Genomic DNA, 24,635 nt, shown 5'->3' with positions numbered 1-24,635 from the left:
AGGAGATGGAAAAACATCAGTATGATGAATTGCACTGCTTCAAAAATGAATTCCTCTGCTTCCCCCTCATTTAGGGCAGTGAATTCTGCACAAATCAGGGCAGGCACAGCCCAGCTACAGCACGAGCAGGGCAGGGCTTGTCTGAACTGATCAAAAAGAGGATTCGTGATAACAAATATTTACTTCACAAAAAAAAAAAACATCCACAAAAACCCATAAAATTCCACAAAAAAAACATAAAGCCAACTGCTTATCTGAACCCTGCTCACTGCTGGCTGCTTAAAACGCTCCTGAAGCCATTAAGGAAATTGTCCTGTAAATCATAAATCACTCCTGCCTTGCCAACATCCTACAAACACTGCTGGTAATTCACTGCTTTACTCCCCATCCCTATTTTCAGGAATATCTGGAACTCTTTGAATGCTCTGCTCCATCCCCAGACCCTCCAGGCTGGGAATGTTGTAGATACCACTGCTGGTACCAGCTCCACTGGTTTTCCTTGGGTTAAGACACCAACAAACAACTCCTGCCTATGGCTGGAAAGAAAACCCTGCAATTCCTGGAGAATCAAATAAAATTCATATTAATGAATCAATGACTAATATTGGTATAAATAAAACCTGCAAGCACTGTGTGGTTTGTTTAAGAAAGGGAAGTGTATTTTTAGTCAGATTCTAATCTCAGGGTGCTCCTTAATGATTCAAGATTTTGTTCCCATAACCTTTGAAATCACTGCTGCACTTCATGGAAATCCTTAACATTTTGCTGCAGTAAATAATGAATGAAAGCAGCCTATGGAAAGATAATAATCCAGTGTTAAAAATAACCACACATTACACACTGGCAGTGAAATTCTGTTTCAGATAAAAGGAAATTTGTTGTTAAAATACAACAAAACCTTTCCGCTCAAATCCTATTTTCTGTTCATGAACTCAGGGTTCATAAACTCCACATTTCCATTTTCCACTTGGAAAACACAATGGGATATTTCACTTTGGGGCTGGTGTGCACAAAGCCCAATGTTTTATCTCTCTGGAGGTTTTTGGGGAAATGTTCCTTAATAGTCACTGAGGGGAAAAAAGCACATTCAGCTCATCCATCTCTGCACCTTTCTGCCTGTCAAAACTCCCAGGAAATACATTGGAAGAAATGATCCAAAAGATGACTAAATCTCATTTATTCCCCTAATTTTCCCTGTGGGCTATCAGACCTGGGCACACCTACTTTGGGCCATCACAAAAGCTCAACCTTGGTCACAGCAGTTAAATTCCAGGGTCTCTGTTCTGGTGGGGAGTTAACAACAAACCCTGATGAAAAATGCCTCAAAATGTGGCCAGATCCTCCCTCCAAAAGGATTTTGGTACCTGCACTTTGATTTCATCCTTTTATAAAAGACAATTCTGCCTCTGGAAATTTGGAAAAGAAGACAAAAATCTGGGTTTTTAAAGGTTAGTTGGGAAAACATTGACTGGGAGAAGTTTGGGGTAACTTCTGCTGGGGGAAACTGGAATTTTGGGTTGAAGGCAGCTCCCAGCACTTCCCTTTCTCCATCCTGGCCCCCCTCTAGGGTGGGAGGCACCCAAAGTGCAGCTGAGCCCTCTCTGCACCTTTCTGCCTGTTAAAACTCCCAGCAGCCAGGAAATACATTGGAAGAAGTGATCCAAAAGATGACTAAATCTAATTTATTCCCCTAATTTTCCCTGTGAACCATCAGACCTGGGCACAGACAGGTCACACCTACTTCGGGCAGTCACAAAAGCTCAGTCTTGGTCACAGAAGCTAAACTCAGATAAAGCATCAACATATTTTAAATCCCAACTTGTCCAAGACCCACCAGTGCACAAGGAGCCCCCAAACACCCAGGGAAATATCAGGGAGGAAAAGCTGCTGGAAAAGCTGCTGGAAAAGCTCCTTGGCTCCACAGTACCTTGGTGCCTGCTGTGGGGCCAGGACACAGCCCCAGGCTGGAATTGCACTTACTTGAGTCTCCAAAAGCATTAAAGAAGAAAGACAAGGTCACACAGTTAAAGGATAACCCAAAGGACACTCGTGGGGGTGGGACAGGAGCTGATGAGGAGTTTTTGGGGTTAGTCAGCAGCAGTAATGATGTTTTTACCAACCTGTTGGTGTCAAAGCACACCCTGACCCACAGCACAGCCAGCAGGATTGGATTGGGAGGAAGCACATGGAGTGAGAGAGAGTTTTCCACTGTGTTTGCTCAACTCCAGCTCCAGAGGAGTTGCCAAGAGCCTCATCAGGACAAAATCTGTCGCTTTAGGCTCCAGCTCGAGAAGGTCAGAGAGCAAAGACATAACCAGCTTTTCAAGAGTTTTCCAATTTAGTCTCACTTGGACCCCGTTTCCAGAATTCTTTTGAAGTCCTCCTCCAGTTTTCCCTCCAAGAGAGCTCTCCTGGTTCTCCCACAGAACCCGGAGTGCAAACACTGGTGGAACATCAAAGCCAACAGCCCAGCACAGAATAAACACAGAGAACAGAAAGAAATACAAGTGAGAACAAGACAAACCATCAAATGAGGGGAGACAGGAGAAGAGAGGAGAATAGTTCAGGAGAAATGATGGAAAGGAATTAAGGGAGAAAAAATGGAGGAAGAGGGGGAAAAGTCACAGTCAATGTATGGAACACAAGAGTTGCTCACAAATCACAAGCATCAAATGACAATGACACCTTCCAGTCCTTTCCCTGGATGTTGGTCTGGAGGCTTTCCACAATGATGGGAATGATTTTTTGGGGAAAAAGAACACAGGGAGAGTGAAGGCACCAGGAGAAGGGGAAGGTTGACAGAGCTCTGAATGAGAAATCCACTTAGTGAATATCGTAACAGAGAGCAACTCACGGTGAATTTACGCTGGAGACTGACGAGCTGCGAGATACAGTACCTCGAGTTTGCTTTACAAAACTGCACATGCAAAAAAACAAAACAAACAAAGAAAACAAAAAGTGAGAAAAGAAAAAGCCAAAAAACCAAAAAAACTAAACCAAAAAGAAAATCAAACCAAATGGGCAGAGAAACCATAAAAGACATCGGGAGGAGACTCGTACAGGCCGCGTCCTGTCGGGTGCAGACGGGGAGGAGACCGGGCAAGCTGCAGGATTGTGGAAACCATGGACACACCACCCTCTGGAGAACAGGGACACAACCAAAGAGTCCAAAAGGGAGCCAAAAGGAAGAGGTGACCCAGAGGCACAGGATCAGCGCGGGGTCCCCTGGTACTCACGCCGCCAACGCCCTGCAGGAGCCACCTTGGCCACCCTGGGGAGGCCTGGCTGCAGCCACGGGGAGATCGTGCTGCAAATCCTCCTTTCCAAGAGGATTCCATTTGCTAATTCCTGCTCCTGGCACCAGGAGGAAGCTTTAGCACGGAGCAAGGGCTGGAGAGAGGACCCCAGGCTCCAAAATCCACCTGAGCTGGTGCCACACAACTTCTCCTCAGTCCCTGCCTCGGATGGGCTCTTTGGAGGCACCTACCTCTGTCCTCAGACAGGGATTGGGATGGGCCTGGCTCAGACTGACCAAAACTGGGTCACTGGGCCTCAAAACCTCAGCTCTGCTGCAGCTCCAGTGGGGCAGGGCCCAGGGGTGAAAGGTGCTTCCTGTAGCTCAAGGAATTTTGTAGATTCTCCTCCATCTCCTCCACAGATTTATGTGGGGGAGTTCTAAATATGGAAATCACTGAACCACACAGAAAATGCAGGGAATCCACAGAAAACCAAGATTCTAAATATCCTGATTGATCCTGGCTTGAGGCATTAATTTTTTCCTAGCTCTAATGATTATTTTTATAAATCTACAGCATTCCAAAAACCCTCCCCAAGACTGAAAATAAAATCCCTTCACCTCCTGATTTGTCTTTTCAGTTGCAGCATTTTTCCTCCTGCTTCCACAAGCATTTAAATCTGTTAACAATCAATTCTAGCCAACCAGAAGGCCCAGTTAAAATCTAATATTCTCTGGGTATCATAGAAGTAGAGGTTTAAATATACATTTATTAAAATTAATGGATTGTTCTAAACAGAAATGTTGGCTCAGATACTGCATATAACACAAAATCCAGAGTTTCAGAAGCCTGGAGTGAATATAAGAAAAATTATGGAAGGCATCATAAAAGTTTTGCTTGAAGCAAACAATCTGCTGAGCAGCCAGGTGAAGTATTTTACCTAAACCCCAGGATTTCTGTATTTGTCTGGTGCCAAATCAAATGAAACAGGAGCAGAGGCAGAGTGGGGGTGGCAGGTCCTGCATGCTGGCCAAGGAAATGATAATTTCCAGGTTGTTCAATCTGGAGACCTTTTACTCTTTGGCAACAAAATCCTGCAGAGAACAAGCCCCTGAGTGCAGGGCATAACCAAGAAATTCCTTTGGGAAAACTTGGGATGGAGAATGCTGCCCTGATTCACCTGCGACTCAGCACCGTGCAGTACGTGTGGAGATTTTGGGTCTAATTGTTGAAAATTGTGGAAAGCAGATGAACATCCCTCAGTGGGAGGCTGGGATGAACCTCTGTGTGTCTCCCTGCCTCGTTTGGTGCTGGGCAGGATGAAGGCCACGCTCTGTCCTTGTCACTTGTGCAGGGAATGTGACACAAGTCCTGCAGCGCTCCAGGCTCACTGCTCTGCTCCCGAGGCTCGATCTGCCTTTTTCAAACCATAAACTTGCCTGGAACTGTCGTGTGTGAAACCACAGAGCCAGCCCAGCCTCCTTTTCCAGGGTAAAATGACAGCAGGAGTTGATTTTCACCAGATGCTACTTACCAGGAAGGAGGGCCAGAGCCCAGAGAGTGGCTGTGGGTGACACCGACGGTGAGGACAGAGAGGAAAACCCACGGGAGGAATGAGAACCTCACACACTGACACACGCCAGGGGAGGAGCAGAGGGAAGGAATCACAACCAGCAAGAGGAAAAGAACACCTCTTCTAATTTACACCCCCCAGCAGAGCACAGGGCATGGGCTGGGTGTTCAGGCAGCTTCTTGCTGGGTCCTGTTGGGTCCCCACAGCCCAACAGAGATGTGGAAATCAGCCACGGCACTCCCAAGACAGAAGGAAAACATGGAACCTCCGAGATGGAAAACCTGGAGAAACAGAGCAGTTCCCCCCTCCCTGCATCCCCAGACCTGTACAAAAGGGCCACAAGGGTCAGGGTGAAGTGACGGAGGTGCCACCTCTGGTGGCTTTTCTGCCTTGCTCACACTGACAGGCACTGTAGCCCTGTGGGACTACAATTACAGCACCAGTTCTGTGAACAACACCAGTGGGACCAGCAGAAACCAGTCCTGGGGACAGAAGGAGATCCTTGGAGGCTGGGAAGTTGTCCTGGGAAGCACAGATAACTCTGGAACAGCAGTGGGCAATGTGACAAACTGTGCTTAGGTCTGGTGCCCACATCCAGGAGCTGTCTCTGCCACTGCCCACCACGTTTCATCCACCACCCAGGTTCTCCTCCCACCCAAAACTCACCCCTCACACCTGTGATTAAATTATTTCCTTGGATCTGGCTACAACTCTAATCCATTACCTCATGGAATTAATAAAACCCCAAACCTCGTAAATCACAGAGTGCAAAAAGTTCCTCCAAGTGTTGCTGACCACCTGGCAGGCTCCTACAAATTTAGGGGTGATGAAAAATTGCTATTTTAAGGCTTTCCCCAAGCAAAGGTGAGGAGAGGGCACTGGGGAATGCTGTGGGTGCCAGGTGAGCCCCAGGTGTGCCCTGCCTGGGGCAGGGTGAGCTCGTGGCAGCCCCTTTTGTACGGGCCATTGGTGCAGCTCTGGCTGGGACAGGGAAGGCAGAGGAGGAACTCAGACATGGGGAGTTCAGGCATCAGGCCAGGCAAAAGCAGGAAAAAAAACCCAACTTTGCTTTGGGGTCTTTGTGTGACCCACAGGGAGGAGCCTGAGGGCTCTTTCTTCCACTGGCAGTGGCACCAAAAAGTGCTTTGGACATCCAGTGCCTTGGAATTGTCCCCTTGTCCCCCTGTCCTCCAGTCTGGCTGCCAAGGAAGCTGCACCAATGGTTTGCCCTAAGGATCCCTGGCTCTGTGAAGTCCCTCAGGTGCAGAGGCTGAGCAGGGCAAACGACACAGAGGGGCTGAACAAACCCAGAACTCACCTCCAGAAACAACAAAGCAAGGAAAATGCTACATGGAAAACAAACAAACAAAAAATAATCACAAAAAAAGAAGAGTGAAACAATGGGCTCGAATCAAACACACCTCCTGTGTTCAGCCAAACATTGCAAACAGTGACAGAACCAACACACCACCCTTGCTTTTCATCCTAAATAAATCCTGCAGGCTAGAGTTCACCAGGTGAAAAATCAACTGTGGTCAGCCAAATCTGCTCTCTGGTGGAGCAGAGAAATGCTGGGGGCTGCACAAAGCATCAGCTCCACACCAGCCTCACTTTTCATCCAGAGAAACCACAAAATAAATCCTTCAGGGTAGAGTTCACCAGGTGAAAAAGGAGCTGTGGCCAGACAAATCTGCTCAGGTGAATCCCTTTGGTGGAGCAGAGAAATGCTGGGGGCTGCATGAAGCAGCAGCTCCACACCAGCCTCACTTTTCATCCAGAGAAACCACAAAATGAATCCTGCAGGACAGAGTTCATCAGGTGAAAAAGGAACTGTGGCCAGACAAATCTGCCCAGGTGAATCCCTTTGGTGGAGGAGGACTGTCACTGTTAGATTTTCTGGAAAAATCTCTTTGCCCAGGATTTTGCTCCTGGGAAGCTGAGAAGCCTCAGAGAAAAAAAGAAACCAATCATTATCTGATTTGCTTCTCCTGTGTTTTGCTGCTTTGGTATGTGTTTGGACATTGTTTACCAACTGGTCATTGTTCCATTGGTTTCATGTGAATTGTTTTTACTTAATGACCAATCACAGTCAGGCTGTGTTGGGACTCTGGAAGGAATCAGGAGTTTTTCATTATTATCTTTTAATCTTCTGTCTGTATCCTTTCTCTATTCTTTAGTATAGTTTACTATAGTATTCTTTAATATAATAAATAATTTAATATAATAATAAATTAGCCTTCTGAGAACATGGAGTCAGATTCATCATTTCCTCCCAACGACAGGGGACCCTGAAAATACCACAGATCATCCCAACCCTCTGAGCCACCATGATAGTATAGGGATAAAATAATAAATTAGCCTTCTAAGAACATGGAGTCAGATTGATCTTTCCTTGCCTTTGTCAGGGTGCCCTGAATACAAGAGAGGACATTTCTGGGAGCTCCAAAGCAATGCAGGATGTTGTGAGGCAGATGATGAACGATCCCTCCCCAGCACTGCAATGATCAGCCTGTTATTAAAGGAGATCCCTGGTGTCCATCAATCACAAAGCAATTCCCAGCTCCCACAGCATCCAGCTCCAGGTGGGAAGGTGAAGGTGCCTCTTCAGAGCCTGGAGAACACCGGATAACAACCAGTTCCTGATGCTTAGGAAATGATGTTCAGTAACCAACACAATAAATGGAGCTCAGAGGGGAGGAGGGAGACAAGGGGACAATTCCAAGGCACTGGATGTGCAAATTTGATGGAGCTTGCTTAGGAGGGGAGGCTGGGGCAGGTGATTAAATGATTCCCTTGGATCTGGCTGCAACTGTAATCCATTACCTCATGGAATTAAAAAAACCCAATCCTTGTAAGTCACAGAGTACAAAAATTCTTCTTCAGGCACAGCTGACCCTGTACTGGCAGGGGAAAAATGCCAGAGGTGGAGGATGCAACCCCGTGGGAAGGGCTGGAAGGAGCTTTAGGGGAGCCACAGTCAGTGCTGGGAGCAGGACTGGCAAGGGCAGGGAGGAAAACAGCACCTGAGCCCTGAGACAGCACAGCCAACGTGAGTCCTGAGCAGGCTCAGCCCAGGGACAGCTTTGTCACCTCTGTGGGGACACTGGGAACGTGAACATCGTGATCAAGAAAATCCAAGTCATGGTGTTCTCTGCCACCACCTGTTTGGACTGATGCAGGCAGGGAAAATATAAAATATCAATGTTTTCAGAACATCCATCCATGCCATCGATGCCTGCTGTTACAGAAATCCATTTCCACAGGTTGGGAAAATAATGTTAAACTAGAAAACTAAAAAAAAAATATTCCTTAGGGGAAAGTACAAATATAAATTGATTGGGTAGAGCCACCTTTGCAGGAGCTCAATCCCAGTTTTCCCAGGCCTTGCTCACTGAATCCTACAGGGATTGGATTCTTTGTACCCAAGTTTTGGGTTCTGGTGATCTTTCCATTTCCCAAAAATCCCATTTTTAAGAACACCCAGCACTTCTGGCATGTCCAGCTCTGGATCTGATCTGCCAGGGCTTGCCATGGGCACAACATCTGCTCCACCCTCAGAGCACCGTGGGGAATAAGAGCAGGAGAAATGAAGTGTTGGGGTGGATTTGGGTGCCAGAAGGTCCCTAAATCAACCCTACAGTGCTGGAGAGAAGGATCCAAGGGATGGTGGCCACAAACCACCTCCTGTCCAAGATTTAGGGGCTGCAAAGCACCCCCTGCAAGATTTGGAGGCTGCAGACCACCCCCTAGCCAGGACTTAGGCACAGCAAAGCACCCCCTATCCAAGATTTAGGGGCTGCAAAGCACCCCTGTCCAAGATTTAGGGAATACAAACCACACCCTGCAAGATTTAGGGGCTGCAAAGCACCTCCCTATACAATATTTAGGGGCTGCAAACCGCCCTCTATCCAAGACTTATGGGCTGCAAACCACTCCCTGCAATATTTAGGGACTGCAAACCACATCCTATACAAGATTTAGGGGCTGCAAACCATCCCCTTTACAAGATTTAGGGGCTGCATAGCACCCCCTGTCCAAGATTTAGGGGCTACAAACCACCCCCCTATACAATATTTAGGGACTGCAAACCATCCCCTATACAAGATTTAGGGGCTGCAAACCACTCCCTGCAATATTTAGGGGCAGCAAAGCACCCCCTGTCCAAGATTTAGGGACTACAAACCACCCCCTTATACAATATTTAGGGACTGCAAACCATCCCCCTGTACAATATTTAGGGACTGCAAAGCAAGATTTAGGGGCTGCAAAGCATCCCCTGCAATATTTAGGGCTGCAAACCACCCCTTACACAATATTTAGGGGCTGTAGAGCACCCCTTACACAATATTTAGGGGCTGCCAAGCCCCTCTGGAGCACCCTGAGGATGGACATTCCACCCCTCTATGGGTTCATCACTTGAGAGCTGGATGTGACCCTTGTGGATCTCCCCAAACTCAGAATATTCTGGGATTTATGTATAAAATTGCCTTGAGTTGGATTTATTAAATCTCATGGGTCACAAGCCACCAATCCATCCAGCCCCTCTTCCCAAAATCTGATTCCTCCCTTGCCTGCTCCTCCAGGGCCTCATCTCTTTGGGAATCAACCCCTGGACCTAAATGTTGCTTTTTTCCCCCAAAGCAGAGCTCTGTGAGTGGCTGTGGAGCAGGGTAAGGAGATGTCACAGGGTGTCACAAGGTCAGGAGATGTGCAAACCATCCCTTCCACTGTGCTCCTGTGAATTTTCACACACTTGGGGCAGGGCAGACTCAATTTGAGGCAAAATAAGCAAAAATCCACAATTTTGTCCTCACTTTGAATTGTTGTCACAAAAATCTCCTCGTGCTTTTGAAAACCTGGTGAAAAATCATGGGAAAAGGTGATTTTAAGCAATTTCAACCCATGGAAGTGAGTTGGTTTTTTTCTCCTAATTTCTAAGAAATCTTCCCATGCAAAACACAGAAGCAAATAAGCACCATCATCATCTTGCATTTTCAAATACCAGAACCAAGAAATTCATCAAAGAGCAGGAGCAATTATCCTCATTTGACTTCTTTTCAAGGCTGGCCAGAAAATAATTGTAAGGAAAAAATGGTATTTAAAACTATCAAACAGCCAGAGCATAAATAGGAACTGATTACTGCAGTAATGACAAAATAAAATGGTAAGAAGAATAAAATAGGCAAATTAATAATATTCCTTTCCTTCACATGTAATAAACTGGCTCCACTTGGCCTTTTGTCTTTGCTAAAGTGGATTAAAGTCCCAGTAAAAAGAGATTTCCACCAAAGGAATCCGGCTGCAGTTCAGGATTTTTCCAGTAAATTGAGCAGGAAATTTCTTTTTTTTTTTGTGCTTGAGCTTCTCCAGCCTTGGAGGTCCCCTCTGTAAAAGGGGTCTGGAAAACATCAGCAGCTCCCAGTAAAATGCAGGACCAAACTTTTTGGTGTTGCTGCTGAAATTCCAGAAGAGTTCAAGGAACCTTTTCAGCAAATCCTCGTGAGGAATCCCAGAACAGAGTCACGGAATGGTTTGGGTTGGAAGGACCTTAAATCCCATCCCAGCCTCTGCAGGGACACCCTCCACCACCCCAGGCTGCTCTGAGTCCATCCAACACTTGGATATTTCCAGGGATGTCTCAAACACAGGAACCTGGACCTCAAATATTCCCACCTACACCTCATTTCTGCACCTCCAGGAGCCAGGAAAAGTTGGGCCCAAGGCAAAGCTCTCCTCAAAGGGTGTTGGTATCACAGAGCCTGTGCTTGTCCTCATCCAGGCATCTGGGAATCCCAAATGGATGTTCCTGCCTCCAAACCAGAGCATTTTATTCCACCCAGCTCTTTCAAACAGCAAGGAAATGGAATTCAAGCCCATTTTTCAGCTATTTAAGAGAATGCCTTTGCACTTCAACTCTCAAGATTATTAAAAAAATATTGATTTCTGTGCACACACACAGAAATAACTCATTAAAAATCATTAAACTCATCTCCTCATTAAAAATCCAAAGTGGGATGTTAACACTTCACCTGGTGAAATCTACCTTAAAAAAACCAAAACTCCTCCTAAAACACAATTATTCAAAGCTGAGGCCTTGCAAAGAGCACCAAACTGAAAGAAATCCTTCATTAAACTCCTAATTAAGTGCTCAGCACTGAAGTATTGGGCCAGAGGTGGTGCAGGAGGGCTCCCAGACCATGGGATGCTCCAGCTGGACGGACAGACAGACAGTGAAATGCAAAGGGAAATGCTCTCCCAAGGAATCAAAGGTGCTTACGCAGCTATGGAGATGTTGGCTGCTGACATGGGGCTCACTTCTGCCACCTCCTTGGCCTTCTGCAGGGCCAGCTTCTGGTTGGTGGCTTCCTCCATCTCCTCCTCGTCCTGGGGCACAAAAACAAGAGAAAACAGGGAATAAATCATGGAATAACAACAAGCAGAGCTCCTCTGGAGTGTGGTGCTGCCACTGGTGGGCTGCAAGGACTCCCTGTTCAAGGACTCCCTATTTAATTTAGGGCTGCAAGGACACAGGGATTTCAATTTAGGGCTTCTAAAACACAGGAATTTCAATTTAGGGCTGCAAGGACACAGGAATTTCAATTTAGGGCTGCAAGGAATTTCAATTTAGGGCTGCAAGGACACAGGGATTTCAATTTAGGGCTTCTACAACACAGGAATTTCAATTTAGGGCTGCAAGGACACAGGAATTTCAATTTAGGGCTGCAAGGAATTTCAATTTAGGGCTGCAAGGACACAGGGATTTCAATTTAGGGCAGCGAGGACACAGGAATTTCAATTTAGGGCAGCAAGGACACAGGGATTTCAATTTAGGGCTTCTAAAACACAGGAATTTTAATTTAGGGCTGCAAGGAATTTCAATTTAGGGCTGCAAGGACACAGGGATTTCAATTTAGGGCAGCGAGGACACAGGAATTTCAATTTAGGGCTTCTAAAACACAGGATTTTCAATTTAGGGCTTCTAAAACACAGGAATTTCAATTTAGGGCTGCAAGGAATTTCAATTTAGGGCTGGAAGGACACAGGAATTTCAATTTAGGGCTGGAAGGACACAGGAATTTCAATTGAGGGCAGATTTTCTTGCAAGGAGCCCCCAGTCTGGTGCAGGTTGAGGTGAGAATGGCAAGGTTTGGTCAAGAGGGTTTTTTACCCTCACAAACGTTCTTGGCTCTGCTGGGTCTCCTCTCAGAACACAGCACTGGTGAAGGAGATTCTGAGGGAGCAGGGATGGGAGAATTCCAGGTGGAATTCCCCATTTATCCCAGAGCTGTGTGTGGAACAACCCTCTAAGGCCAATGTCCTGCTGGAACACCTGCACGGGCTCCTAAATCCTCCCTGACCTCCTGCCAAGGGGACTTTTCTGAAACAATAATAAAAAATGATGGATTTGGGATGGTCCTGCTCCCATCAGTTATTCACACCCACCCAGATCCCTGAGGACTCAGAAAACAAAAAAAGAACCATATTAAATGTAGTTTGTGGAGCAAAGGGTTCTGCTCCTGCTTCCTGCATATCCCTGGCTCATGAGGATTTTCAACCGCTGAAAATTGTACCTGGGATTTCTCTCTTCCTACCCAACATGAAAAGCACCACTAAAACTCAAAGTTAAGGATCTTAATTTTAAAAAATTACAAAAATTAATTTCAAAAATTTAAAATTTAAGGATCTTAAACATTGAGGCAACAGCAAAACCCAAGGAAACAACCTGGTTCCCCTTCAGTGGTGACCAAAGTCACTTTGCTGGAATTTCCTAACCAAAATAAAGTCAAATCATGGCAGGGTAAGCACAGAGTTCTGGTAGCATCACCAGCATCTCACAAATCCAGAGAAAACCACACTGAGAGAGCCACAGGTTCTTCTGTCAAACTCCATGGAATGCTCAGGTCTGCCTCTGCTCTCCAGGCTGCTGCTGCAAGCAGTCAGGATTAAAATAATGAGAGCAGACAGATCTCCAGCTTTGGAATAGGAAATTATAGAGATTTATCCACCCTGAATTCCATCTGCATAAACAGCTCCTCGCTCTGCCTTTGGTGCTATTTGCTTCCACTGAACTCATTTGGAAACTGTTTTATTTTTCTCCTTCAGAAGGAAAAAAATTATGGAAAATTGATTTAAAAATCGTTACCATATAAATTTCTTCTTTTTTTTTCTTTTTTTCCCTTTGCAAATATTTGCAAGTCTATAACCAGGCCTGCATAAAAGACCTGCTGAGCAATTATACAAAGTCAGTATTTCTCAGCTGCCAAATTCCAGTATTTTATGGATTTTTTTTCCCCATAATTTCCAGTATTTTATTTTTATTTTATGCCAAATTGCAATTTATCAAAGCTCTGGGAGCTCGTTGCAAACCAAGGGTGTTTGGATTAATCCTGGCCCCCAGCTCAGCCCCAGCTGACACCCCCCTGTCCTTTCACCCTGCTGGGGTGGGAAAGCAGCAAAGCACCCACGGATTGGGATAAATTCAGTGTATTTGGGGAGGAAAAAGAGAAAGGAATGAATTCCACATTTCCCACCCTGGGTTTTGCCATCCCCAGGGCAGCAGAGCTCCCTCCATGGAGCAGGACTGGGACAGACAGATGTTCTCACCCTGTCCGCACACCCTGTCCCAGCTGTGTGTCCCCAGGTCCCTGTGCCCCCCGGTTTTTCCCACTGGACTCTGTGGGGTCGCTGCTCAGCAAGAACAAAATATCCCAGAGTGGTTCCAACACAAATTCTCTTTCCCACACAAATCCCACAGCAGCTCCTGTTTTATTTTTTTAATTAAAAAAAAATAAAAAATTAACTGTGCCCATCACCAATGCAGCAGAAATGTTATCCTCAGGACACAAATTTTATAAGGAATAACACCCCAAGTAAAAAATCTTTCAGGTTTTCCTTTCATCCTCCAGGTAAATTCAAATTATTTCTTCCTTTGAGGGATCTCCAGCATCCTTAAAAACCAAAGGCTGCTGATTTTTCTTTCTCTGCCCCTAAAGCACCAGGTGCAGGTTTTAAAACCTCTTTGAAATTTGTGGTTTCTGCTCCATTCTCCCGGGTGCCTCTGCAATTCTGCTGGATTTCCATCCTGAAGGAGCAGCAAACGCAGCTGTTCCTCCCTCACAACGAGGCCAGCCCTCAGCAGATGTTTGCTTTGTAATATCTCTGTGGCTCCTGCCATGCAGATATTGCAGATGACTCCAAAAATTCGTTGATTTTTTACCTGATATTTCAAATTCCAGCTCAAACTGTCACCCCCATTTCAGAGATAAAGCTCTTGCCCATAAGGACATCCCTGGTTCATGTCCTTTCTGTTTTCTAGAGGTCTAAATTTTAATTTAAATCAATTTCTCACAGAGTAAAACCCATTTTTGGGGCTACCCATCATGATGTGCATCATTAAAAGTGAATTTTCTTGACTATATCCAGCCAGTTAAAGCCTTTTGCATAGGAAGGAGGGGGATTTATGGATGCTCAGCTCTGGGTTTGGCCACTCCCTTCAGTCCAGAATTTCTGGGCATCCCTCAAGAATTTTATACAAATTTATATCAAATTCCCACATCCTTCATATATGTTTATATCCTGCTTTTTTCAGGGATCACTGGCAGTGCACAGAGATGAGAAAACACTTTTTGCTTGAAGATATTTATGAAAATAAAGCCTCAGTTGTAGTGGGTTTACCCTCCAGTTTAGTGAGGATGAAGCAGGAGCTGCTGGATGTCACCAGAGACATTCTGCATGACCAGCAGAGAGATCTGAAAAGCAAATTCTGGGGACAATTGTAAATTCTGCTCTGAATAAGTGAACAGGAAGAAAAACCTGTCAATATATAAAAGAAACCCCTAAAGGTGAGGGAATCCAAAGGGATTGAGAAGAGTTCTCAGGAATCATTAAAAATCAGGTGGCAGAGTTTGAGTCAGGGCAAGACCAGAACAGGAAGAGCAGGAGAGGGAGCTGGGAGCAGATTTTTTATAGATTGAAAGCAAAGGTGGTGATTATTTATTTTCCCCCCCCCCCAAAATGAGTCATTCCTAAGCACTGGTGAGTTCTGTACCAGCCACAGGATGATCAAGCTGCAGTTAAATATAGCCCCAGCTCTGAGAGCTCCTCTTACAGGTCACAGAGCCCAGAAATGGCCCAAATGCCACATAAAGAAATCCAAATTAGCATCCAGAAGTGGGGAAAGTTAAGATGTTCCAGTCCTGAGGCAGAGAAGTTTTCTGCCTTCCCTAAACAGAGGCGATTTCAATTGCTCCTGCTTCTCCCACATTAAATTCAGCACTGATCTCAATTAATTTCACAGAATAAATGTCAGGAGAGTCTCCTGGGACCAACTGACTCCTGAGTAACTTCCTTGTATCTCTGGGCCATTTTTGGGGCTTGCATGATCATATTTACTCAGCAGGAAACCCCTCATTCTCCAGGTATGTGTCTAATTGAATTTTAGCTTTTTCCTCTTGTTTTGAAAGCCCCAGTGATTTGGGGGAGGGGATCATAAATAAAATTAAACAAAAAAAAAATCCCCAAGAGAGTTTTTGGAGAAGCTTTATGATTTGGCAATGCTGTTGAATCCATCAATATTTAATTAGACTTTATAAACATCCCCAAAGTCAGGTTTCTAACCCTCCCTGTCAGCTGCTGAAATATTCACAAGAAAGCACTTAAAGGATTAAAAAAGAAGGAGGATGAGCTTCATTATCCAAGAATTGTGCTGGGCCTCATCTCCCCTCTTAGCACGTGCAAGGGATGCCCATAAATCTGGGAGGATCTTTGCCTCCAGGCTGAAGATTTCTGTGAGCACAGAAACAGCTGAGCTGCTGAAAGGGGGAAAATTCCCATTAAAAAAAAATAATAAAAGGAAAAACGCCCAAAACAACAGAGAGCCAATAAAGACAGCCATGAGCAGCATTTTAAGGGATGCAGAACACAGAATTGGGACAAAAATAAAATAATAAAAATTTATAAAATTTTATTTATAATAATAAAAATTATTTATAATAATAAAAATTACTTATAATAAAATTATTTATAACAAAATATTTATAATAAATCTATTCATAATAATAAAATTATTTATTAAAAGTACTTGTAATGAAATTTTTTATTACAATTAAAATTTTTATAAGATTATTTATAATAATAAAAATATTTATTAAAATTATTTATAACTATATAATAACTATATAATTATTTATAATTATATAATTATTTATAATATTTATTATAAATTATTTATATTTATTATAAATATTTATAATAATAAAAAATATTTTTCACCCAGGAGCCACCAGGCTGTTTGGAGGGTTTGTTGGGAGAAAGCTCCAGAAAAGCTGGAGCCATTCCTGCAGGAAAAGGGGAGATGAGAGAGCAGCTCAGCCACAGCAGGGATGTGGTTTTTGAGGGGAACCTTTGGCTGGTTTGCTCTGCAGCAGCTGGAGGAGGGTGGGAAATGGGGAAATCTCCGTGTCCCTCAAGTGTGGAGCTGCACTGGGGACCCAAAGAGCCAAAAATGTTGGGAAAGCTCGAGTGCAGCAGTGCCAGATCCACCCCCAGAGCTCAGCACCAACGCTGAGCACCACATCTGTGTGGCTTTTGAACAATTCCATGGGATGGTTTGGGGTGCAAGGACCTCAAACCCACCCAGGACACCTCCCACTGTCCCAGGCTGCTCCAGCTCCTTCCTTTCCTTAAAACTAAAAACCACCTGTGCCTGCTGCTGCCTCAGCACGTGGGCAGAGAGCTCAGCCACTGGCAGGAGGAAAGAAATTCAAGTTTTAAAACACAACCACCCCAATGGGGACACTGCTGCCTGTGCCCCAGCAGGTCACTGTGACTGCTGCTGATGGCAGCAGCACAGGAATGGGTGAGAAAAGCTAAAAATGTGCAAAAATCCCTTCAAATCTCCTCATAAATCCACCAGATATGCCAAGAAATCAAAATTGTGTAATAACCCAAACACCAAGGGCAACAGTCACAATCCTCCTGCACAACCCTGGCTGAGCTGTTCTCAGTGTAAACATTTTCCAACAGAAATCTGTGTCCATATCCAGAAAAGTCACACCAGTGTCATTGCCATCCTGTCACTGCCATCCCCTGCCAGGACCTGGCTTTGTGCCTCTGACTTCTCTTACATCTGAGGAGAGGCAGGAATCTCCCAACATCTCCCCTGAGTGCTCACAACAGCCTCTGCAAATTGTTTTGCCTGGAGCTGATTGGAAAATTTTAATTCTTTAATCCATCACCAACCTCAGCAAGGTAAAGGACACAAAGTGTGAGACCAAACTAAACACAAAATATTCCCTGCAAGTTGAAATAAAGAAACCTGCAGGGGAATAAACCTCTCTGCAGTGCAAGCTGGTCACCAGAGGGGAAAAAGCAGCACCACAAAGCCTGAATTTGCTCCTGTCTGAGCTTCCAATCAGCCAAAAAAACTGTTAATTGCTTCTCCTCTGCTCTTGGAAACAGAAAATGTGAGATGAGCAATGCCCACCCTGGGATAAAGCAAATACAAAATATTCACTGCAACCAAAAATAAAGAAAGCTGAAGGGGAATAAACCTCTCTGCAGTGCAAACTGGTCACCTGAGGGGCAGCAGGTGATGCCTCAGGTTTTAGATTTTCTATTTTTCACATTCTGTGCTGCTTTAGTGGGTGGGTCTGGGCTTCACATCAGGGGATGCTGAGCTCTGTGCACAGAGCAGGGAGACAAAACAATTCCTGCTCCAGCTGGGCACCAAGGACAAATGACCCAAATCTCAGCCCAAGAGCACAAACCCCGTGGGCTGGAGAGAGAAAAACAAGCAGGGTGGGACTGCAGGGGCTAAAGCTGGAATGGGACAATGAACTGCAAGATGCAAATGGAGCAGAACTGATAAAAATGTGAGATCTCATGACCAAGCTCCCTTTTCCTCCCATCGTGGAGCCATCTGGGTGCTGCCAGGGCGTGGCCTTTGAAGGTCCTTCAATAAATCTCCTCTTTATTCCCTTTAACTCCATCTGGCCTTTGTCCCAGCTCCTTCAGGCACCCCAGGGCTCCAGGGGACAGCTCAGGGGGTCACCCTTGCTTTGGAATTCATAATAAAATGCAATGTCCCACCTACCTTGGTCAGCTCCTGGGCGTTGGCCAGGTTGTCCACAGCGATGGCCAAGAAGACGTTCAGGAGAGTATCTGTGGGAGCAGCTAAGGAAAAGCTCTTCACATAGCACAGGAGCAATCATTCCCTCCCTGCTGCCCCTCTTTCCCCATTTTGTGTTCTATGGATTGATCTCTGGAAGCTTTGCCACCATTCCCAGCTCACCCACCCTGCCCAGAGCTGGCCCAGCAGGGCTGGACACACATTTGTGTCCCCAGCACCCCTCTGCAGAGGGGACAGGACCTGAGGGGTGTCACCCCATCAGAGGGGAAGGGTGGGACCTCCTGCTGCCCCCAGAGGCACCACAGCCCCTGGTTTTCCACCCCTCCAGCCCAGAAGTGCAGATTTCAGCCTCATTTTCCCCTCATGAAGATTTCAGCCTCATTTTCCCTTCATGCAGATTTCAGCCTCATTTTCCCCTCATGCAGATTTCAGCCTCATTTCCCCCTCTTGTTTAAAAGGACAACCAGTGGAGCTGCAGGAAATGGGTCATTTTAAGCCAACATTTACATTTTTATACACACAGAGCTGTATAAAGCGCCACGGAGAGCATGGAAAAGTGAATCTCAGGTCATTGCTGCTGGGAGGAAACCATCCTGGCTTATCTCACTGGAGTCAGGGTGGCACTGGGGCACCCCAGCCATGCTGAGCCCCACACAGAGCTCAGCAGCCCCTAAGCCCAGCCCAGAGCCCAGCTAAGCCAGGGCAGTGCCCACACCAGCCCAGGCCTCTCAGCAGAGCTCTGCATCCCATCCCTGAGACAGAACACTGGCCTGGAATTATTTATTCCTCTTTTACTTTCATTTTTCCACTTAATGATTTGAGCTTTTGCTAAGTTTATTGTTGTTATTCCAGCCTTGTGGCTGCAAAACAGCCCCAGAGTAGCCATAAATCAGCTGCCTTTGCACAGGGAAGGAGGGCAAGCAGAGCAAAACACAGCAAAACCACTGTCCCAAAGGAGAGGAGAAAATGTGTTTGACACTTGCACATCACCTGGGGACAGAGAGTCACTCACTGCAGAGCTCTGTTTGCTCCTCCAGGTAGGAATGTGCAGGGGAATGGTTCATAAACCCACTGAAAGGACTGCAGGAGCTTTAGGAAACTAAGCCAGGTGTTTGCAGGAGGCTCCAGGAGAGCTGGGGAGGGACTGGGGACAAGGCATGGAGGGACAGGGCCCAGGGAATGGCTCCCACTGCCAGAGGGCAGGGCTGGATGGGACATTGGGAATTAGGAATTGTTCCCTGGGAGGGTGGGCAGGCCCTGGCACAGGGTGCCCAGAGCAGCTGGGGCTGCCCCTGGATCCCTGGCAGTGCCCAAGGCCAGGCTGGGCAGGGCTGGGAGCACCTGGGACAGTGGGAGGTGTCCCTGCCATGGCAGGGTGATCTCTGAGCTCCCCTCCAACCCAAACCATCCTGGGATTTGCTGTTCCCTGCCTTGAGCTGTGGGCTGGGAGGGCAAGGGCAGGCCTGGGCTGAGGCTGGTGACGGGGGAAGGCAGAAACCCCTCCTGGGAGGGCAGCACAAGTGAGCCACATTTCTCCTTTACCAAGACATCAATTCTCCCATCTCCTTTGAGGATGGGGGGCTGAGGGCACCCCTGGGCTGTGCTGGGTGTTTGGGTTTTTTTCCTCTGGGGTGCTTCCAACAGTCTGGAAACACTTCCAAGCCTCCTGTCAGGGAATAAATGTCTCAGCAGGACAACTGCCTCCCTCCCCCCGCCTCCCACACCCTCTGGAAGTGGATCATGTAACAAAGGCAACCCCTGGAAATGGAATTAATTTCTTTTTATCAGATCAGCCTGGCCTGATCCATTTCCAAGCAGACACAGTCTGGCAGACTCGGGTGTTTCTGCCCCAAAAAAGGTCCCTCAGTCCTCTCTGCAGGCCTGGGGGATTCCCGAATTTCTCCCCAACTGCAGGCTCTGCCTCAGGCTGTGTAACCTGGATGAGCCTGGAGCCAGGAACCATCTCCTGCCTGGCACCTGAGGGCCAGGGAAGGGCAGCATCCTCCAGGCAGTTCCTGCTTTTCTTCTCAGGCTCCTCTGCAGTTTTTCTTGGAGTTTTTTTTCCTTCTTTTTTATTGTCTCAACAGATGCCTCAATTTATCAATTAAGTGAATAACAGTGAGCCCAGGCATGGTGTAATTTCCTGGAAAATGGGCCAAATCCTGTTGTTACTTTAATCATAAAACTTTCATTAAACCATCTCTGGTTCCACACAGACTCTCCGGAAATGGAAACCTAACATGAGACACTTCCCACTTAGAAAAACAATCTTTTCCTTGCCATGAAAAAGAAAATTTCTCCCTCTCTGTGCTCACAGAACCTCACCTGCAGCAAACTCATCCCAACCTGAAGGACTCAGGGAGGATGAAAGAACCACACCTGGCAAATCCTCCTTCCTTCCTCAACACCCAGTGATGTCTCAAGGAGCTCAAGGAGCCACCAGCAGGGAGCTGTGGGCAAAGGGCATGGAAGAGGCATTGGAGATGTCTGGAGGAACTCAGGAAAAACAGCCCTGGATCCCCTCAGCAGCAGAAGGGAAAACAAGAGAGCTGCACCTGATGAGATTTAGGGAGAAGGTGGGTGAGGTTCCCACTCTCCAAATCCCAAATCCATGGCAGGGGCAGCAGATCCCCTCCTCTTGACCATGCCCTGCTCTTTCCCTGGCACTGGAAGCCAAAGGAGCAGGGAGAGGCTCCCTCTGAACTCAAGGTGAGGAAGGGAATTCGTGCCCCGTTCCTCAGGAACGCTGGAGCTCAGCAGCTCGGAGGTGCAAAGTCCCTCCCTCAGCTGTGCTGTCGAGCCTGATTACTGCTTAATCTCATTTCCAAACGCCAAGCCCAGAGGATTTCGAGCTCTCCCTCCCTCCCTGCTCTCCTCTGACCCAGTTTTGCAGAGCCTGGTGTTTCTGGAAGGGCCGTGCTGGCTGCTGTGAGGAGATGTCTGAGCATCACTGCCACAGCCCCTCCAGGAATGGAATAAATCCCTGGGGACACTCATGTGACAGGCACAGCTCCCACTGCCTGCTTTGCTCTTCCTCTCCCTGCTCCTCATCGTGCAGGACAGAATTCCAGCCAAGGCAAAGGGCTGGAGCACTGCTGTGCCACCCATGGGCACCAATGGCACCGATGGCACCTTCCGTCCCCTCCAGTCCAGCTGGAGCAGCCCATTTCTGCAGGAAGTCTGTCCTGAGCCCCAGCATTTCCCCCAGTTCACCCCTCCCCTTCTCCTGCATCTCCAGCCCAAACAAGACTCCAAGGAAAAGAGGAATGCTGGGACTGTAACCAGTGAGAAGGCCAGGAAATCCTCATGGGAGCTCCTGGGTGGAGCAGCAGCACTGGGAGCTCTCATCCCACTTTGGGACATTTCTCATCCCACTTTGGGACGTTCCCATCCCACTTTGGGACGTTCCCATCCCACTTTGGGATGTTCCCATCCCACTTTGGGGCATTCTCATCCCACTTGGCAGAACAAACAAAGCAGCCTGGGCTGCCTCAGCTCAGCCACAATTCCTGGGTTTCCTGTTTTAGGGATGCTCCCTCTGGATCCACACAGCTTGTGGCTGCAGCCACAGATCACAGAATCAATCACAGAATCAATCACAGAATCAGCCATTGAATCAATCACAGAATCTATCACAGAATGAGTCACAGAATCACGGGATTACAGGATCAATCACAGAATCAATCACAGAATGAGTCACAGAATCAGAGAACCACAGGATTACAGGATCAATCACAGAATCAATCATACAATCAAAGGATCAGTCACTGAATCAATCACAGATTCACACAATCACAGAATTAACCAGGCTGGAAAAGCCCTTTGAGATCAAGTCCAACCTAGACCCGACACCACCTTGTCACCCAGAGCCACATCCAATCTTTCCTTAAACTCCAGGGATGGGGACTCCAAACCCCGCTGGGCAGCCCCTTCACTGCCCAACCACTCTTTCTGGGAAGAACTTCTCCCTAAGATCCAGCCTAACCCTCCCTGGTGCAGCTCAGGGCTGTGTCCTCACACCAGTGACGCTGTGGCTGCCTGGTGCTGGCACTGTCACAGAGCATTGGCCACCACTGGCACAGGGACGGGGCCACCACAGCCCCTCTGCCCTCCTGGCTCTCCTCCTCACACCCAGCTGCTCCATCAGGGAGCTGCTTTGCTTGTTTGTGTATAAAATATAAAATATATATAAAATACAGCCTCCTTTCCCAAATCCCATCCTGTGTTACTCTGTCCCTGCCACCCTGGACCTCTGGGACACACCATCCCTTCCCCAGCAAACACCCTGGGACACTGGGGGATGAAAGCTCCCAGTTTCTTGCTACCCTCGAGAGATTTCCATCTCTCAGAAGAACAAACCAGACACTTCATGTGCCAAGGCTTGGAGCACTGAACACTCCCAGAAGCTGAAACCCAAGATCCAGAATTAAATTAAATGTGGAAATGAGATAATTCTGAGCATTTGGGACAGCCCAGCTGGTTAAGGTGCCCTAGACAAAGGCACCAAGAGAATGGAGCTTCATCTCCACCATCACCTACTCACCTCCACCAAACCCATCTCAATCCTCCCCTGGCTAAAAACAAACTGTTTGTGAAGATATTCAAGGTCCTGCTCTGACCTGCCCTCAATTACTTCTCCCACAATCTAAATTAACTCTTAATAGAACATTTTCAAGGCAAAACACAACAATTAAAATGAAATTCTTTTAAATGAAATGAAAAATTCTGACGTTGCCATAAGAAAAGCGACACCAAGTTGAACAACTCACCTCCAGTGCTGTCAGGAGCAAAGCCATGGCAATAATTTGGCTTTTAAAGGCTGAAGCTGTGAGAATTGAGGGAAAAATGGGGATTTCCAGCAGTGTGGGTCTGAGAGACGGTCCAGAATTTCCTTCATTTGCCTCATGATCATCACAAGGACCCTGAAGACCCCAGCAGGAGCTCTGGCCTGGCTGAGGTGGACGTTTTCTGGATGTTTTGTGATTGTTTGCAGGTGTGCTCACTGTGCCTTCACAGAACACTGCTTTGAACAGGTTCTGATAAATGGTGCCTTGTCCTTGCACACCCACACCTGCCCCACAGGTTCTGATAAATGGTGCCTTGTCCTTGCACACTCACACCTGCCCCACAGGTTCTGATAAATGGTGCCTTGTCCTTGCACACTCACACCTGCCCCACAGGTTCTGATAAATGGTGCCTTGTCCTTGCACACTCACACCTGCCCCACAGGTTCTGATAAATGGTGCCTTGTCCTGGCACACTCACACCTGCCCCACAGACTGAGGGGTCTCAACACAATGGCCCATGGATCTTCCCCACCTTTTGGCCAGATGCCTCTCCTTTGGATTGAGACTCTGTAAACTGGAACTGTTGAGAGGACTTTGGTGAACCCCCACAGACAACAGCGAATCTGTGCCTGGACCATGAGGATTCCATCTCGTTGGTTGTTGTGTTGTGATTTCAGGGTTTACCCCAGAACCTCAGGTCCCTTCCCTGATGATTCCCTGCCAGGTGTGTCAGTCTCCTCTCCTTTCCCCTCCCAGCACTGTCTGTCAGTCCTGGCATTCCAGAAGGGCACTGAGTGATTGGCAGATCCAAAGGATGCCCTCTGTCCCTGGGGGGCATTGGGCCATCCAGGTGTCCTTTGTCCCTTTGTCCCTCCCCTCCTGTCCCTGCTTGGTGGCTCCCTGCCCCTTCCCTGCCCCTCTCCCCGGGGTTAAAGGAGCAGCAGCCACGGGCTCAGGGAGTTCTGTTGGAGCTGGTGCTGCATTCAGAGGCCCGAGGGCCAGAATAAAGCTCTGGATCCAAACCCTCCATCAGAACCGACTCCTTTCCTTCACCATCACCTTAAAGCTTCTCCACAGAGGGAAACCTGACAGCAGCCCCTGTTATGGGGGGAAGCTCCATCCCAGCACCACCAGAGCTCCTGCAGGCCTGGACTTGTCCCCACGTGCTCAGCTGCAGCACCCAGGCAGCCAAAAGTGTCTGTGGGGTGAAACACCACACACCCAGCCAGGCAAAAGTGTCTGTGGGGTGAAACACCACACACCCAGCCAGGCAAAAGTGTCTGTGGGTGAAACACCACACACCCAGCCAGGCAAAAGTGTCTGTGGGTGAAACACCACACACCCAGCCAGGCAAAAGTGTCTGTGGGGTGAAACACCACAGTGCTGCTGTTTGGTTCAAGGGCCAGACAAGCTCAGGCACGTCCCATGGGGTTATATTGGTAATATTCCCATAGTTGGTAGCTCTATTCCTCTTCCCCCCTTTTTCTTTCTATCCTTTATTCCCTTTTTCTGATCCCTTGCAATCAATGGCATTTGCTGTTGGCCCTCAATAAAGGTGCATTTGTTGTGATTAAACTGCCAGTCCCCTGCTGTTTGTCTTGTGCACTTTTGGGATCTGGAAATGAACCATCACAACTCACTTGCCCTAGCGTGACAGTGGGCAGGACTGTGGCACCAAGGATGGAAGGATACAGTTCCCAAACAGGGTGAGCACGATGAAGTAGATGGAGGAGAACATTCCGGAATGGACACCGCCCTGCGACTCTATCCCGTGGTACATCACAGCATTCCAGTCCTCGCCCGTCAGGATCTGCACAGGGCAGGGGGGACACAGAGGTCACTCACAGGAAGGGTCACTCACAGGAAGGTCACTCACAGGAAGGTCATTCACAGGAAGGGTCACTCACAGG

General features: G+C 47.3%; 1 protein-coding gene across 4 annotated transcripts in view; it reads right to left on the bottom strand.

Moving 5' to 3' along the window:
• Window positions 1–24,635, bottom strand: part of CACNA1B (calcium voltage-gated channel subunit alpha1 B) — a 329,048-nt gene that overhangs the window by 88,758 nt on the left and 215,655 nt on the right. For 3 of the 4 annotated variants that reach the window (XM_066562640.1, XM_066562638.1, XM_066562639.1), the window contains 3 exons: window positions 24,418–24,535; window positions 17,903–17,970; window positions 11,087–11,193 (listed from right to left, as the gene is read on the bottom strand). In XM_066562640.1, coding sequence (XP_066418737.1) covers window positions 11,087–11,193; window positions 17,903–17,970; window positions 24,418–24,535 — 293 coding nt within the window. Of the gene's footprint in view, window positions 1–2,854; window positions 2,918–11,086; window positions 11,194–17,902; window positions 17,971–24,417; window positions 24,536–24,635 lie in introns of all 4 variants that reach the window. The other variant, XM_066562637.1, reaches the window with a different exon arrangement.

The sequence above is a fragment of the Molothrus aeneus genome, chromosome 19, assembly GCF_037042795.1.
Source record: "Molothrus aeneus isolate 106 chromosome 19, BPBGC_Maene_1.0, whole genome shotgun sequence".
NCBI lineage: Eukaryota > Metazoa > Chordata > Aves > Passeriformes > Icteridae > Molothrus > Molothrus aeneus.
Note: the sequence above shows the minus strand (reverse complement) of the source record. Positions and strands in the feature narration are given on the sequence as shown.